Raw genomic sequence first — 19,313 nt, forward strand, 5'->3', positions numbered from 1 at the left:
CTCACTGACTTGATGTTCCTGTCAGTCTGTCACAAGGAATTTCAGTTTGCACACATGCATTTCCATCACATCATGTTACATCAGTGAAGACATAGGGAGGAATGAACTACCATTAGTGCACTTACAGACTCTGTCTCTGTTTCTCTCTCTCCCGGAGTGCTGAGTCAGCATGAGGCAAGCATGCATGAAGAGTATAAATATTCACCAAGGCCTGCACAACATCACATCACCTGGTCAAAAGACATCTATCATCAACCTCTGTTTAGCCTAAGACCATACACATTTTTCACCTTCCTTGCCTTTGGGTCACTGTTTGTCCTTTCAACCCAGGGACACCTGTCTGATCTCCCCGTGTCTCACCAGTGTCCTTCATCCCTCCAAAACAAAGCCAAATATACAGAGAAAGCCTTATAAGGCATCACTCTTCTCGCTTTTCCTTTCCCTCTCTCAGACAAACATGCACACACAAATACGGCCGACTCGCCACTTTTTCCGGCTGATTGTTCAGCTTTCAGCTTCTGCTTTTTAAAGCGAAGAGAAAACAATTTCCAGCTGCACATCCTCTTTCACTTTCTGTCATGCTCTTAAACCAGACAAAGCCGTGATTCTGTAATTACACAAATAAACAACCAAAAATATGTCTGAGCGGGAAACAAAGCTGACATGATGACTCCGGCATCATCATGGTTTTGTGAATGTTTTGGTTGTTCATTTTTGAATCTAGCAGATTAGAGACTTTTCTGTTTACAAGTGATTTTTACACTTTCACATTCATTAAAAACCAAATTGCATCAAAATACATGATAACCATAGTTTGTAAATCTCTAAATTCAGTAATTCATGTAATGACCTTCTTCCTGTCATAAAGAGCATGTAGGAGTTGCTCTGCACATATGACTGGCGGAAGCTTGACAAAGCTTATGGGTATCGTTAAGGGTTAATTTTTCACCATGGATGTGATTGACGATACAATAGCAGACGCTACAGCAGCCTGCTTGACGCAGATGAGCTTTAATCAACAGCAGAATGAATTTTGATGGATGACTAAAGTGGAAAATCACTGGGTGAACAAGTCAGGTGGCAATGCCAGTCTCCCTTCAAGGAATAAATCAAATTTTGGGTGGGGGGGTTGGGGGGGATGAGAACACTGACGCACAGTGGATGTTTGACTAGAGGCATGAAATTATGTGTCTCCTCCATCAAACTTCCTGCAAATGTGAAGAAATTCAGGGGAGATATTTCTCATTGATATGCAAGCAGCACTGCTGACAGAGTGCAGGCGAAGCTACAACCTGAATAGTTTTTGAAATTTACCTGTAGTAGTCATTCAGACTCACATATATACAATATATTGCGTCCAGCTGACTGCGAAAGACCCCTTTTACAAGATTCTCAATTTAAGACAAGTCATTAGATACATTAAAAAGCCAGCCAGAGTCAGCTACTTTAACAAAGTTAACATTAACTTAATTAGCAAGCTACTAAAATCTGCCAGCAAACAGTTGTTGGCGAGAAATGAGAAGCCTGCTTTTGTCTACCATCATCTGAAATCTAGGACCCATTGCTCGCTCCCATGCAAGAATAGAAAGCTTGTGTGTGGCATGAGCGAGGCAGTTGTTGGAGAGTAATGTCCATGGGGATCTACAGTGTATTCTTTTAAGACCCACTTTCTTCTGCAGGAGCTCAGAAAATGTGACTGAAATTGTTTGAAGGCTTCCAGATCGCAATAAGACTATACCGCACTGACAGCTTTACTGATCTAAAATGATATTATGTTCAACTGTCAGTGAGCTATTAAGCTAATAGTCACCTACTATCTGTGATGGGCTGCAATTTCCACAGTTGACGGGACTTGCCATGCCACACATTGATGTTATTTTAGTTTAAGTTTGGCAGGAAATTCTACTGTTTCTTGTTTATTGTGTCACTTCTGAGCACTACTCTAGTATTTTCTTTTTATCTCAATTGTCTCTCTACTGGTATCTGTTCCTAACGTGCACTACATTATGAATTTACTGCCTGATGTGCCAAGTGGTCTAGTGCATACAGTAGGTGTGCAACAAAGATATTAACCTAAATATACTGTAATTCACAAATATTTTCTCCTTAATATTTATTACATGCATCAAAGCATACACTACTTAATTTGAATAGAATTCAAGCAAGGTCTGTGGTCCTCTTAATTTGCATTGCTGAGAGCTGGGGACCTGCAACATGCTGCGGCTGCAGGGATACACTTCATCTGTTTTAAGTTATTTCCAGTCAAGAGCTCCATCAATAAGGGATGTAGCAATTGACCTGTTACCACAAGCACGCTAATGGCCCTACATACATGTCAGCCATAACATACAGAGGTATAACACAAGGCAGGGCTGGCACGCACACCACTACATCTCCGCTGGCGATCACAACTCCTGTCAGTCTGAAATCAATACCTGGAAGGAGGGGAGGAGATTGTGGAGGTGCCTGGTGCAGGATGGGCTGGAAGATGCTTATGACTGATAACTGGCTGCCAGGTTCCTATATCACCTATGTAGCGTTGACTCTGGGAAATGTGATCCTTTTTCTTCTCCTTCTCTATCTCTCTATCTCTCTCTCTCTCTCTCTCTCTCTCTCTCTCTCTCTCTCTCTTGCCTGGCAGTGAGCTGGGATATGGGAAGGGAGGGGCCGAGCAGGAGAAGAGGGAGGAGTAGCACATCCTCTTACAAGGACAAACTCCTGCACAGACAGGAAAGCATTTAACAACATTAGCAAACAGCGCACGTGCCTATGTGTGTGGCTGAATGTATGCTTGTGCTTGTAGTCTGAAGTCGCCCTGGGATGTGCAGGTTTGGCCTTCACCCGTGTTCCACTCCAGTGCTCCTAGCATCACTGTTTGATAAACTAGCCTATAATCGGATTGCTTTGCAGTTATCTGCTAATCTAATGGCACCTGCCCAGCCTCAAGATTTAGCTGACCATCACATCAACCCTCCTACCCCACCCTGAAAGTTCTTCTCCTCCTCCTTCCCATTTGTCGTCCTCCACCACCCAACTGTAGAGCTCTCTGTCTTGTAAACACCCCACACTCCCTCTCGCTTTAACCTTGACATCTCCAGGCTTATGTCAGTTATCTCTGTCTCTTTGTTTCTCTGACATCCCCCCTTGCTTTCCTTGCATCTGTAGCCAAACCTCCTTTTCTCATCATTTCATTTCCCCTCTTTTCCTCCTCTCCATCCTTTCTGTCTGTGATAGCAGGCAGCTCCACGAAGCAACGCACGCACATATTATTGGGTCTTACGGGCCTCTGGAGTCTAGAGAGTAAGTGGCAGGTAGGAGAGAGGCTGCACCACAGGGGCTGGCATTGTCGCCAGCACCATCATGAATGTTTCTTCCACAGTATAAACAATAACACACACACACAAACACACAGTACCTTCCTCACAGCCACAAGCAATGTAAACAAAGACGGGCAAATGGGGAAGCGCACACCTGTTTCCCACAGTCTAGCACACACGCACACATATGCAAGGCCTGAGGGAGTTTTATCAGCCTCAGCATGAGATGTCTGTGAATACAGTGTGAATGCTAATTACCCGAGGCGGTGGAGATGACTGACATGTATTAGATGTGTCTGGTCGGTTTTATTCGTTTACTATATTCAGCAGTTTCCTGGAATGCCTCCTATTTTTTCTCAGAACCTGAACTTCAGTTGGTCGCACCAATGGTACACACTCCAGAACTGGGTAAATAAATGAAGTGCAGCAACTTTTCTTTCAGCAATGAATTCTTAGAAAATGGCTGATTTGGGTGCTCTATTTGCCTTCAGTAGGCAGCCCTGGCCTACTTTGCTTACTCTGTCCAGTTCTCTGCCTATAATGTCCTCAATGAGTCACTCTAGATTCAAATCTTAGCTGTTACATGGGGATCAAGTTGCACTGTGTGATTAAATTCTTAATTTGCTGTGCCTTCTGTTTACAAAAAACTGAACAATAAGATTATGGCATAACTACCCCTAGCATTTGCTGTCTAGCAGTTATATTTACATGTGTAATTATAGTGTCTGTTTAGAGAAGTGGACCTCTCCTGATTTGGCTACTGATTGGTTGTAGATATTCACTCTGCATGTTGGGTAAACAATGAGGGTAAAGTGTGTGACTTGAACAAAACTGAAAATTAAATGAGGAAAAAAAAGAGAAGTGAGCTCTGGCACAGAAGTAGGATTCCTAAAAGCTCAAGCAGTCAATCGCTACCCAGTTTCTTCATCTGCAAGTCCGTCAAATGTGAAACTCAGAAAAACAAAAAAGAAAAAGAAACGACTACTCCACTGCAGCTTTGATATCAAATATCTGAAATTTTGTGTTTATTTTGATTTGCTATTTCAAACTCAGTTCAATCATGCTATCACATAATTGTCTTACATTACAATAATTTTTTTTGAGTTTTTGACAGTTGACAAAACAAGCAGTCAGAATTGGTGCCATCTTGGGCTCTGAGAACTTGTGATGATACAGCAATTTTTTAAGAAAATAACTGACAGTAAATGAAATATGATGATAATGAAAACAATCATTAGTCACAGTCCTGAACTCAACACAGATGATTTGAACTAACCCCACTGTAAAACTAATATATTGTGGTGGGTGTAAGAAAATAAAATATTCAACTATAGATCATCCATTTCAGACAACTGATAATCTAGGATAACATTCTTTAAAAAAAAGTTTCAGCACTAGTTTACACATTAAATTAAATGTACCCTCAAGCATACACACACACGGTAAAAAACAATCCCAGTGACTGAGAGTCTCAGTCTGATGGACACACACTTACACTATTTTGTTTTGTCTGACAAACCAGTTATTACACTTCAGTTCAAGATGGCACATTACAACTGTGAAAAAAAAACACACACACATTTGTGAGAGTCTCTCAAGGCAAACAGGATCCGCCCAGCCCTCACACAAATAGTATTTTTCAGTTTTGAAACATCTGGTGAAAAAAGCTGCCTTTGTCATCTCAAACCTCTCATGGATGGAGAGACGAGGCTTCTGCTATACTCAGGTTAAATGAGGACAGGAAGGCGGGAGGAGCTAAGAACCACTGAAGCATGTGCATGCAAAATGTATGGCTTTCACATCTTCACTCTTTCCCTTCATCGGTGTCTCACTTCACCGTCTCTCTCTGCATCCTCCTGCTTCGTGACTGGGCTGTTGGGAGAAGACTGTGCAGGATTACTGCCAACTGAAGGTGCTAATGGTCTATAGCTGTAGAACAGACAGTGCCCTCTCAGTTCTTCTATTTCTCCATCCCTCTGCCTTTTCTCACCTCTCACCATCTCTATCCTCCTTCTCCTCTTCTCTCCCTTTTCTTATTTTTCCATTGGTGAGCAATATTCAAAGGAGCAGTCTGCATATTGATCTGTATGTTATTCCCCCACTGCTGGTCCAGCATGGGGAATTAAGCATTATTTAGTAAGTCCCAATAAGCATTATTTAGCAAGAAGTATGTCCAAGTGCTGGAAGTATCTCACTCTGAACTCCCCATGGGGTCTAAACAATCAGCAAGTCCATTCTCCTGTCCATTTACCTCCTAACTGAAACTTTAACTTGCATGTTAACCATTAGCTCTGCAAAGATGACAAGCACAGAACATTTCAATGTCAGTGGCCAATCAGATTTCCATTCTTGCTTATTTCAGCAGATTAATAACACTCTCATGTCTGCATGCTCAACATGAAGCTAACATCAGTGGTAGGTTATCTTAGCTCAGCAAAAGACTAGAAACAGAGGACATAAGCTAGCCCATCTCTTTCATTAACAGTAACACAATCTTCACTAACAACACCTCTAAAACTCATTAATCAATGTTTTATATCTGGTTTGTTTAATTTGCACTGAAAAGTGTTGCATTTAGGCCAGCTGTTTCCTACTGTTTTCCAGTTCTTCTGCTAAGCTAAGCTAACTGGCTGTGGTTTCATATTTAGCATATAGACATGAGTGGTATCAATCTTCTTATGTAACTCATAGCAAGAAAGTGAATAAGCATGTTTCCCAAAAAACACTGACCTATCCCTTTAAAGATACTTTCCCTACTTAATTTTTCTAATTCACTTTTGAAACACTTAAAGTGTGCCACTAAAAGGCTTAGTCTCCAGAACACAGTAACATTTATTCTTGTTAAAAACCAAATCGGCTCAAAACCATCTTCTCTTTTTAAAAGATTTGACTGCATTTAAACCTTTCACAAGCAAATTTATGAGGCTTATTCATAAACAAACTATACAAGAATGAAGTTGATTACTGTCATTCAAAGTTTCCAGTGTAGCACTTTTATTTGAACACTTTCCAACTGTAACCGCTATAAATTGCTCGAGATGTGACTGCTTTCAGAACCGTTGTATCCACTGTTAGGATCTCTGTTACAAGCTCTGAATTAGTTTAATTGAGATTCTTGTGTTTATTTTTGGCCCATGCTGTGTGCCACCCACACCTCTCAGCACCCGCCAACCCACTGACAATCAGAGCCACACACACTGACCTTAATTCTCCCTGATTACCAAACCAACTTCCCTGTTGCATGAGTGTCTGACCTTTTCACACAATCATCACAATCATGCAGTCAGAATTACACACGCTCATGTGCGTACATTCACTCCTCCAAGACAGTCACTTGTGCACGCGCACAAACACACACACAAATAAAACTGGATTCTGGATGCAGACTCTTCTACACCTTCTGCTTCCATCTAAAAAAGGCTCATGACAACAAGTGCTCCTCTCATACACCTTGTCAGGGCCGTTGACAACTGGGTCACCCTGTGCTGAGAATTTGTACCCACTTACTCAGACTGACCTGCTCTGTTCAGGCTAATTGGAATCTGACATTATACAATGGCGTTAATAAGGTGCCCAAATAAAAAAGTATGTCTTGGCACTGGGAACTTATTAAAGGGCCATACTACTAATTTGGCATGTTTTTTCGCTGATGTGCTTTTCGGTTTTTAGATTGATTCAATTGCTTCCAGATGGATTTATTTTTAGTGGCTTTTAAAATGTTACAGATTAGGTGCATTCAAGTAACCCTTTCATTTTCACTTCAAAATTCATTGCAAAAACAGACACATTTTTATTGGGACCAACGAAATTATGCTTGTCTTCTTCTCAAAATCCAATTGTTTATTGTGTATTATCTACTAGGGGTGATGTTCAGACAACATACTGTAAGTCATGGATGGTCAGAGTATCCTTCAGTGGACCACCCAGGAGAGATTTCAAACCATCCCTTCTCTTTGCCAAAAAACATCAGCATCAGCATATTCCCTGGCTGTCTGAAAGGTAGAATATCCATCTTACACTGTGCTATCCAAAAATGGTCGGCAGTAAAGATTGGCAAAAGCTAAAATAAGCAAAACTCATGGTTGCTTTTTGGAGGGAAGGTGGCTTGAGCCACAGGGATTCTACAGTTCTGAAAGGATGTAGGTTTTTCACCACTTGTTTTGACACTGCTCTGTGACTATTGTTGACCCTTTCCTGACTCATTTTTCCTCTTGCTGCAAGAGAAAAAGGTGTTTGCTCCTCGCTGAGAGGCTCAGCTGGAGCTGCAGCAACCGGAGAAGCAGAAATAAACATGAGGTGGTGGAAATAATATTCACTTTAGTACAGCATTTGGCCAGCATCAACTGTCACACCAGGTTGCACTTGCACCTAAGATGATATGGTTGCAGTGGCACGGACAGGTTGTGGCTGAGAAGTTGTCCTAAGGATTTTTTTTCACTTATATGTTGTATTTTCAAACTTGTAATGGATCTAAAATGTTAATTTGAACCTTCTTTAAACTACACTTCTTCATTTTTATCAGGAAAACTAACATCAGTGAACTCCCTCCCTGTCACCACAGCCTCTTACTTTCTCCCTCTCTTATTTTCCTAGCTCCAGGGGAGAACTGACAGCACAGTATCACATTTCACAGTGTAAAGTCCAGATCTATCTCTCTCAAGACCCCTACACATTCAGTGCAATGAACACACATAAAATCCCTCATTTCAAAGTCACAGCAAAGCCCAGCTTGCTCCCCTCTTCACACACAAACTGTATACTTTCAGAGAAAACATAAATATACAAACTGATACACAGTACATTCACCGGCTGAGGTCTGGCAGACCAGAGGCCCAGAGCAGACAGAAAGCTGGGATCGCATGAGACCCCTGCACCTAATCCTCCAATCCCCAAACTCATATATTCTCAAAGTTGAGTGAAGCTGTTCTCTGTCTGTAACTACACACATGCAGTACTGTATTGCAAACATACATAGACCATCTAGACACATGTATTGTATGGAAAAGATGAACACACAGACGTAGAGCTCTCTAAGCTGAAAACACACTTGTGGAATGTAAAAGAGTGATTTGTAAAGGCCTGGAGATGAAACTGTCAATAATGTATTCTGTTTAAGCTGCAGAGACGCATACTGAGGCTGCATAGGAAATTCTAGTGTGCGTGCGTGCATGTGTGTTTAGAAGCATCAGTGGAATGTTTGAGTGACATGCCCATGCTTGCACTGTAACCTGCAGAAAGACACCCTGGGGCAATGCACACTAGGTCACAGACAGCATGAATGAGGACATGGTGGCACAACAACAAACAGCCAGTTCAACATCTTTAAAACAAGTCAGGCAGATGGCTTCAGTAACATCTGTGCAAGATTTGGGATAATCAGTTACTAATCAGACAAAAAACAACATCTCCTATGGAAGAGGAAAGCGAATGTGAATGATTTGAAGTTAATTTGGTTCCATCTCATGTTCAGGATGTGTAGGTGTTGGAGTTTAAGAATGGCTCATCAATAAAGGAACATGATATTTCTTTTAAATGTGTGGGCAGCCACCACAACTACCGGAAAATTAGAAAAACATTTAGACTGATAACATTGAGAAAACACTGAGTCAGCATATTTCCTGTGGGGGATTCAAGTCCATGACATTAGATGTTATTCTGTACTAGCACAAACTGCAACTAATGGCAGTCTGGAAGGTAGGACATCATTTTATTTTATTTTTAAAAAAGGCAATTTCTGGCCACACACCAAAAAGAGTAAATCAGTGAATCAAATAAGACAATTTAATAGTACGTCGCATCCCCTTCCAATCATACAGTCAACATTCAGCTATGTGCTTACAGTCCAAAATTTCCTCATCTCCTCGTGCCATCTGTGCCAGGCCAAAAAGAAAAATGGCACCATCTGTGAATCACTGGCAAGGTCTGTGTACCACTGGCTACCATCAACCACAGTGGCAAAAAGACGTAGGCTACAGTACAGCTCAGCAGACAACAAGCCTCTCCATACACACTAGCCCCTGTTGGTTCTTTCATAATGGTGCTATCTTAGTGCCACTGTTGCACATTTGGTAAAAAGGAACTGGATCACATGATCACATTTTAGCAGCAGTAAGATTTCTCAGAATCACTTTTACATGATGCATCATGCACTTTGCACATTTTTGCAGTGCACTGATTTTCAGGTTAACAAGTCTGCAGCCATACTAGTAGAAGCTCTGTGAGGCTGTAGTTTCAGCAGGCAACATACTAACATGCTATCAATGTGTTCATATACATATACATATTTACCATGTTCACCGTCTTAGTTTAGCACATTTCTACAACCACTTTGACTTTAAAGACAATAGTTCTCATGAGGCAAAGAAGCTATAGTTAGCTAGTTCTGCTGGTTATCATTTGACATGTTTAGATTTCACTGCTAATACAATACATGTATTACAAAACCAAAACCAAACAATGACAAAGAATAAAGTGTAAAGTAGCAAAATTTCTGTTTAAGGGCATCACTGTCGGATCAAGTAATACAATGCTTGCTTCCTGTATTTTTTGGTTGTTTTGATACTGTTTGTGCTACAGATAAAAAACACTGAGGTTTGCCACCCACTCCTGCTACAACTGTTACGTGACTGAAACTCGATCATTAGATAATCTTCTCATGATATCTATCAGCAACATGTTGAAAATGCAACAGGCAAAAAAAGCACTTTGTGTTGTTCATCATTCGGAATGGGTGAATACAAGATCGAGCCCACGATGATAAATTCTATAAATAAGCGAAGTCTGTGGCTCACTGGATTCTGACATGGTGCGAGGTTAGACAGAACGCAAGAGTGGAAGAACACAATGAAAATATGAAAGAAAAACATAGCAAAGTGGAGCAGACGGAGCCCTGGAACAACACTGACATCTACACTGGCGAGGGAAAAAAATATAGAAACAAGACAGCATAAGAAAAGAAGAGGGTTTTTTTCTTCACTAGTCTCTGCTCAAATCTATGGGAATGCAAACCTCCAAACACAACCTTGCTCTCTTGCATAACCACTGTATTTGGCCTGTGGTAAAACACTAGCCTACCAAAAAGTACAGCAGTTTGTGTGTTCAGTTTAAGTAGCAAAACGTGGCTAATAATCAATATTTATTTATTTATTTATTCTTTGCTGATTTTTTGTTTCTGATAGTGAAGTCTGAAACACCCAGTTGTTCACACCTTGATGATGGTGTGTGTATCTATAGATATATGTGTGAGCCTTAAAAGTCAAGACAGCTTGACTTGTACATGACACACAAATGCAGTATAGCAAATATTCCTCTGTGGGATTAATAAAGTTCTTTTTATCTTATTATAACACCTAATAATATCCATCCTAACATCTCAACAGATGTGGCATGCCTCGATGTAAATCCACCCACAAGGTCAGACGGTCAGAAGTTGCATCACTTCCTTCCTCCTGCAGTTCTTATCTCCCATTATTGGTTCTCTCTCAGCTTATTGTATTTTCTCAGGATGCAGTTGTCAGGGGTTTGGTCTGCTGTCATGTTCAACTTTCTGTTAGAAATTTCCCTCCATTTCAGTGAGAAAAGCTGCTGCAGTGCCAGGAGGATGCTTAATTTACCATTAACATTCACTACTGTCACTTTCTATACCAGAGAGCCTGCAGCTGAAAATGACCACGCACGTGTACAAAAAGACACACATACACACACGTCCTAATTCATCCATCATACTGCTCCCTCTGCTAATCATTCTCTCCCTGTTCTGATCTCAGGCACAGAGATAACTCCACCAGACCACCTTGGATAGCAAGAGGAGGAACAGAGGAATGAAATGGTGCGGACGTGACAACAGTGTGCTCCCTCCGGCAGGCCAAACCCAACAGAGTGACTGTCTGAGGAAATAAAGCGAGGCCTTTGAGGACTTGGCACTAGTCTTACCTGTTACCATCCTTTTCTGCTCTTTTTAATTAAGTTTCAAGCTAGCTCTGTCTCCTATGTTTCCTTCCCATCAATGGGATTACTCGGGGAAAACCTGGGATTCACACTTAATGTCTGTAATATGACAGGATACGAAACTCGAGGCACGACTGCTACACATTGTCACAGAGAAAGAGGGAGAGTGAGAGCAGCAGAAAATTAAACCTGACTCCACTGAACAGCCTTGAATGTTAAAATTGTTTTCAATCCCACCTTATAGGATCCACTGAAACAATGTATGAGCTACACAGAATTCAAATAGCTTTCAAATAGCGGTGTTGAACATGCAACTTTTTATTTTGGTGGACATTTTATTTGTGATGATTACAAACCGTTTCATCGCGCTTAGTCACACAGAATTCTTGAGAGTGTATTGTTACATCCCTTTACTGTCTTACTGCACATGGAAAAAATTGTGATTGAGAAGAAGTGCCGTTATGTTCTACAGGCAGTAAAAAACATGTCAGAGCAAAGCCAGGTGGATGTGGCTCTTGCAGACAGATTGTCCTATTCATCCATCAGACCCCTGTTCCCCTAGCCGAGATGAACCTGGGAAACATCCAGCTTGACAAATCTGAATATTACTCATCCTTACTTATGTGCTTGAAATGACAATAGTTCTTCTGGGAGAGTCAAGATCATTCTACAAGATTCTAAATACTGTGTGGTAACATCTCTTGATCAAACCAATGCCCTGCCCAGGCTGTTCTGTAGGAAGATTTTTTGCCTGTCAAGAGGACCACACATACAGTAAAACCTCAATGCCCTACTGCCGCTGCTGCCATAGTGTCAGCACTGCTTCACACCTCCCGCAAGGATCATCAAGATAAGGCATTAACCCAAACACTCCCTGGTGGTGTCCAATCAAATCAATTGTTCTTGTTTGAAAGAACTTTCTTTGTCTGGGGCCCAATTTGACACATGGGTAATTGAGGTTCCAGCTCAAGTCATTATCCTTTAAGTGAATAAAGGAGGATGAAGGATTGGGAGGCAGCTTTGGACAACCCCACCCCCGAGATCAGGAGACGGATGGCCACAAGGACAAGAGAAACTATTGGTCTGTGGTGAAAGTCAAATAAAGCGAATCCTTGTCAGAGTTAGTGTTTGATAATTAGCATTAGTGCTGTATCTAAGGGACTGGATGACCACGATTCACCTAAGAGAGTAACTTCTGTTCAAGTCTACTATTACAGGATGTGTTTGAAACCAAGCCTCAGAAACTCAGATAAGGACTCTCCATATCTCCAATAAACACTCAAGACTCACTCATGACTTTGATCTATTTAACTTTTCCGTCTCCCCAGAGTTTTCTATACTCATCTGAGTTGGCAGCTTCAAGTGATAACACACACAGACAAGAGAGTTTTACTGAGTCTATCAAATAACCTTGAAATGAAAAGATAAATACAAACATAAAACAGACATAAATCACAGCTCTTCTTTGTTTAGATTCAATCCATTGAGATGTTAATCACTCTCGATCTAGGAATGCATTTGGGGCTCTTGAGCTCTGTGTTTCTCTGCGGGTGAGTGACCTTTATAAAAACTGTTGACGCTTTTGCTCTCTGTTCGATGCTGTTTGAGCTGTGGATTCAAATACAAAGAGGCCTATTTGAGATGTTTGTATTTTTGCAGATTGCTGCTTTGAGAGAACCAGCCAAGAGAGCAAGCGATGATTCAGCAGCCCCAGACGCCTGTAATCACCACTTCACATCTTCTGCTGCCTCCTTTTCAACGCAGTGCAGATCTCTGTTTTCCAAAAATATCTAAGTGTTCAGCATGGAGTGCTGCAGGAGACATGGGAATTACTTGTGCTCTTTAAAATCCTTGCATCTTACTCAAACTTATGGAATCTCTACCCATATGCCATTACTTTAAATCAAATTTCTGTGGGAAGCTCCAAACTTCCATAAAGCCTGTGATAAGAGCAGTGAGGCGTGCATGGGCTCTTATTCCAATTCTCATCACCATCATCATCTCAGATGATCCCACTAGATGTAATCAGTGTTATTTGTCCAGGCTTGTACTGAGGTGTCCTCAGTCCTCAGGGGGATCAGCCAAATCTCACATTAGGGAAACAATAGCCGGGATCAGAGGAAGCCTGGCAGTGGGATCCATCAGGGGGCAGAAATTTAAGACACCATGCTGCTGTCTGACAGATCCCCTACAGCTACATTTCCATCCAGGTCTCAGACAGGTTTTAACTAAACTTTTGAAATGCCACAATGAAACACAGTGAATTAGTTGTGTTTCTTTCAAAGGGAAGCCTCCTGAAAGTGAAATAATGTAGCTAGATACAGACCAACAAATTGTATGAATGAGAAAAAAAGTCTTTCAAAAATCAACTGTTGTGCATTGTTTTTCACTGCAAGACAAGACAACTCACAGATAGCAATACTTTTGATGTTTATCAGTTTATTGCTGCTGCTTTAAGATAAAAAAAAAACAGACATGCACATTTTAATATACCAGTTAGTAAATTTTAGGCCAAACAATGTAGGGCTGCAATGATTAGTTGAGTATTTGAGTCATTTTCAAGCAAAAATGCCAAATGTCTGATGGTTCAAGGTTCTCCAATGTGATGATTTTCTGCTTTTTATAACATTTAACCTGATTAAATAAATACTTTGGGGTTTTGTTAAAACAAGAAATGTGATGGGATCACCTTGTGCTCTAGGTAAGTATTTTTCACTGTTTGCTCGTGTTTTATGGACCAAACAATTCACTGAGAAAAAGAGTCTGAAAATGAATCAAAAAGGAAAATAATTGTTGTGGCCCAAACACAATCACAAACGCCACTTTAAACATACAGAGCCACAATATGTAGGACATTACCTAGAGGCTGTAACTGATGGATATTTCAGAACATCTGAAGTCACTTTTAAACTACTGAGGAATTCATCACACTGTTCTTGCCAAGCAAACAACATTAAATCAATGACAAATATGTTCTTAACTGACAAAATAATTCCAACATCAAGTCTGTTTAAACACTTGGGGATATTTGAGGAAATAACATCATCATTTGATTTCAAATACTCAGTCTATGAGAGGTCTAAGCGAACCCAATATAGGAGACTTAGATCTACATTCAAATGCAAACACCATAACATGCAGAAGAAATAGGCTCTCCCTTTCTATTTGCATAACTCTATATTTGAATACATAAAACAGCCGCATGCAACGGCAACTCACGCAGCAAACCTGTTTGCCATGTGAAGCAACAATTGACAATTTGATTAAAAGTATAGACCAACAAAAAAATGCCACAACATTTAATGTCGCAATATAAATTTGTGGCACAGGGACCAAATCTAGTTCCACCACTCGTCATGACCATAAATCCCCAGGGGGACAGATATTTTCGATGTCATGGTGTGAGAATTGCCCTAAAATGATCCTCGGAACATTCAGATAAAATGTCATTAACGACCTGGTCACTGTCCCTGATATCAATCTCACTGAACCCCTGTGGGATAAACTAAAAGGCACCATAAAAAGGACTATCCAACTATCAACCTTGGGCAGTTATGAAAGGCACTGATGTGTACATGGTCAGCTTTAAAACTGGGACACTACAGGTCCTCTGTTGAGTCACTGGCACGATGCGTGGTGGCTGTTATCAGGGCCAGAGGTGGTCAAACACAGTACTAAACTGCTTTTTCTATTTATATGGTCAGTGAGTGGAGGAGGATGACTTTCAGATTGGAAGGAGCATTTCAGTGCCTGTGCTTATCTGACACCACTTTATGCATCCCGCTTGTATGTGGCAGAATGCTTCACTTTATCAGAGGCAGGTTTGGAGACGCAAGTACACCAAAATTATATCTGAAGTTTCCTGTTTTTAACCCAGAGGATTTTCTGTCCTTTGAGAAGCAGGAACACAGTTTCACAAACTCTCCTTTAAACTACAGGCACCAGATATAGTTGACCTAAATATAAATGTGCAAAAAAAACATTCAAGCCTTGAATCTTTCATCATTAAACCTCTTGAAAATGAAAGTGTCACACTATCGCTCTCAGTCGACAGGACTGACTCCTCTATAAGCCAATCATACATATCAGTCCCTTATTAACAATCCCTGTACACTCTTGAGCTGATGAGGGGTCACACTGGGTCAGTTTGGCTCAGATCTATTATATGAGGTCATGAATGAGAGGGTGGATTGATATCCTGCCATTCACAGAGGCACAGTGTGGAGGTGGATGGAAGAGCGAACCTTATGCAAGACAGACTAGTAACCATGTGATCTTTACTGATCTTTATTCCCAATGGATATTAACAGTGTTACATCACTGATGTGACACTGCTAATGACGACTTTTTGGACAACTTTTGAACTGTGTTTTTTTTATTTCTTGCAGATGTCTGAAAATAAATGCTTGACCTTTTATCTGCTGCTAAGGTTCAGGACTGCAGAGTGCAAAGAAGAGGGGGAAAAAGGAGAAATGAAAGAAAAAGCAAAACACTCAGATTCTGTTCATTTGCAATAGTGTTGTCCCTAAATTCTGGGTAAAAAAATCATGTTTGCTCCTTCTAGTTGTGCTGGTTGTCAGTTCCCCTCCACCCAGCAGCCAGGCTGGAGCCAGCCTTGCAGCTGTCCACAGTCCAACATTACATAACAACGCTGCATCACAAACCCCCCTCTAGCCACTCTTCAGCCTCTCCACCATGACTCTGTCACCCCGCTGAGGAAGTGACAAGAGGACAAAGTTGGATGCCCGCTTAAGGACACACAAACCCCTCTCTTGTAAGATCTGCATGTTGAGGGCCAAGTTAATGAGGTAATGCAGCGCTGTAATTGCTCATTTGCCTCCCCATTCCCATGGACCTGCAGCCCCTTCACCTTTTAACACTCCACTCAAACACACACGCAGCAAAGTGCCGCTCAAGTGTAGGTGGCTGTGCTGAAGCTATACGTGAACCAAGTCTACCGAATGGCTGACCCAGTTTCCCACTATGCTCTGTTTGAACAGTGTGTACCATATCATGACTATAATATGCAATGCATCTTTCTAGAGGTGCTCCAACAAATTAAACCTTACTGGGCCACACCTGCTGAACATGAGAAAGTATTAGTTACAAGGCATACTTCAGGTTCTGTGACAAGAGTGTTTCACCTCTCTGCTTTGAATATCCTTATGTTAAATACTTAAACCTGTTCTACAAGACCATCATGTGATTAACATAAGATTTAAGACTTTTCTCCTCTAAAAACTGCCCCCAAGAAGGAAGGGACAGTGGGGTGGTGATGTGTCTAGAAATCTGCAATCTAAATTTGTGTGCTTCAACAGTTGAGTCTATTATACCTTTCAGATAACTGAGATTTCACTTTATTTAACCAAGCGCATATATGGCTGCAGCCAAGTACACACGGTCATCCAACAGAAGAAGAGAAGAGCCTCTGAAATGTCAGCGCAGTCAATAATGGATCACCACTGTGGTCACTACGTGCAAGTGTAGAAAGCCACACTCAAGTGACATGAGGTGTGAAGTCACTCAGATATCTACAGAATGCTGATTTGTCTGAATTCCAAATATATCACAAAGACGATTTCTTTCCTGTGAAATGAGCTCATGGGTCAGTTATGGAAACTATACAGCCTCAGGTACATTACACATTTTTGTGTGTCTACACTGATGAATACATTTTTAGAGCTGTCTTGTCTTAGGAGATAAGACATGAGAATTTGCTCACACTGTGCTAGCAAAGCTCAGCAGGATCACTTGCTAGCACAATATGAACATGGTATTCAGAGAACCAGCCTTTGAAGATTTGTTATCAATCATATTTAGACAGCACAATCCCCTCCAGCTTTCCTGTCATGTTTTGCTCATGAGCCTCACAGAGGTGGACTGATTGTTTTGTGGGAAGAGGGGGGATTTACGGCTTTCAAGTCATATGATATTTCAAAGACATTTTTGTCTTTTTTTAGAAGTAGTAGTACCAAGGAAAAACAGACAGTGTACCTGAAAGAGTGTATCCATACACTGTATGCATAAATGTTGTTTATTGGAGAGTGCATATTGTTTGTCCACATCCACAGAGAATCCAATGATGGGGGTAACAAAGAATTAACCAGTGTTTTGTGTCAGTTGCTAAGCAAACTAGGTCTGATATGACAGAATGCAACTCTCCAGTGCATCCCACCTACACAATCCTTGTATCTCCACCAAGGACCCCATGATGCAGTCTGTCATGCTAACAGACTGCACACTGTGTTGTAAAAACAAGGCATTCTTGTGTGGGGTAACATTATATAATCCTAAACGGAAACTTGTCGTCTTGTCTATGTCAGTGTGTGGAGGACCAGTTAATTAACCTTCCAGTAATGGGGGCCCTAATTAGTGCTGGGCAACCATTAGAACTATTAAAATCCCACTATCCATTACTGGAAGAGCTATATGGAGAAAGACAGCCTGCCCCTGGCCCACAAATCAAGTTTATATTAGGCTAAAGTTTCAAAGCACATTAAATTCTGTGAACCATCCGTTTCACTGAGACCTGCTTTTACTACTACACTGTTAAGAACAAAGAACAAATACACTACATCTCTCTACAGTCACTCTATTGGTGTGTTACTCTGTTGTTCTGGGTGTATCTGTATTATACTGTGTGCTTTATTGTAGGAGTAATAAGTGCAGCAAACAACAACCGACTCCAAAGAATGCAAACTGTCTGGCTCCTTTTGATCATGCTGGTGTTAAAACTCTCATTGAATGTGCTAGTGACATCACAAGAGTTTAAGAACGTTAATAGTTTTTTAAGATGATTATTGTAGCACATCTTGTCCACCTCATGTCAAAGTGTCTGTTGATTTCATTAGTGGGGTTGACACACACATGTGGGGTGGGTCACAGACACCAGGACATCCACATATGAAACCAAAACACAGTAGATGTGCTGGGGAAGCACTTTTGCATTCGTTAATCTTGATTAGTGAATTACAGACTATTTTTTGGACATTAAGTCTAATTCTGGGTAATTCTCTTAGAACTTCTACGGAAAGTTTTTATTTGCTGAAATAAAGCAGCTTAATTCTCATTTTTCTGGAGTACCCAGTGGAACTCTGAGGACCCCCGAAAGTCTTTGACTATCACGGTTTTACCACGTATTTGTGTAGCTTGTTCTTGTTTTGTTAGGCTATATTGTGGCACACTCACTTAGCAAATTCCCCTTGTGTCACCTTGAGAATCATTGACAATGGACATTAAGTGTTTCAATCAACCAACCTTCATGATGCCGCAAGGTGTGTTTCCAGCTCCCTGACTTCTCTCGGCGGAATTATCACGGCTGCCACTCCCGATCCTTGGACTGCCGTGCTCCCTGTACCGTCCATTGGTGTAAACTCCCTCGGCCCCGTAGCCCTGAGCAGCGGCCGACACCTCCAAGTACGCCCGAGTACCGGTCGGAGGAAGTGCGGCCGCATCGCCGGTGATTCCCGCTGCGTTGGTCGCGCCCTGGGCTGGCGGGGCGCCGATGGTAGGATCCAAAAAATGTCCCGACACAGCATCTGAAGTGTGTACCCCTGCCATGATCCGCCGGTGTTACAGCAAAGCCCTCCCCTCCACGATGTAAAAACAGCCCATTTTCTCACAGTGCAGTGGACTTGTTGGCGTCCAGGATGGTTCGTCTTCTTTACCCTATCACCACTGCTTGTCCATCATGGGAGCGCACCGTAGCGTCTGAAGCCGGGTAGCGGATGGTCAGACTGAACCGTCCTGGTGAAATAATGAGCAGACGGTGTACCCCGCACGCGACCTTCTCCGATTAGCTCTCTGGAGGCGTGTGCTCAAAAACACTGGAAATACTGACTTAAGATAAGGGTTAGCCGTTGCCGTTTCTGTTTACAGCTTGCACTGTCGTCTCCTTGTCCTCAAAAATCTGTTTCGATCACCACGTCTGCTTCTGTGGACTCTCCGCTGTGCGCATCGCCTCGCGTCTTGTACACTTTTGCAGTGCTTGCAAACGGGAGAGCTTCCCCTCGCTCGCATGCATCCGCGGGACAAATTCAAGAGTGAGAG

At 41.6% G+C, this 19,313-nt stretch overlaps 1 protein-coding gene across 1 annotated transcript in view; it reads right to left on the bottom strand.

The window, feature by feature from the left end:
* Positions 1 to 19,313, bottom strand: part of plcl5 (phospholipase C like 5) — a 60,671-nt gene extending 41,358 nt beyond the window's left edge. Inside the window, 1 exon segment of the mRNA XM_018702631.2 lies at positions 18,522 to 19,313. Within this exon segment, the coding sequence (XP_018558147.1) occupies positions 18,522 to 18,824 (303 nt within the window). The 5' untranslated portion in view covers positions 18,825 to 19,313.

This window comes from Lates calcarifer, linkage group LG11 (assembly GCF_001640805.2).
Source record: "Lates calcarifer isolate ASB-BC8 linkage group LG11, TLL_Latcal_v3, whole genome shotgun sequence".
Lineage (NCBI taxonomy): Eukaryota > Metazoa > Chordata > Actinopteri > Centropomidae > Lates > Lates calcarifer.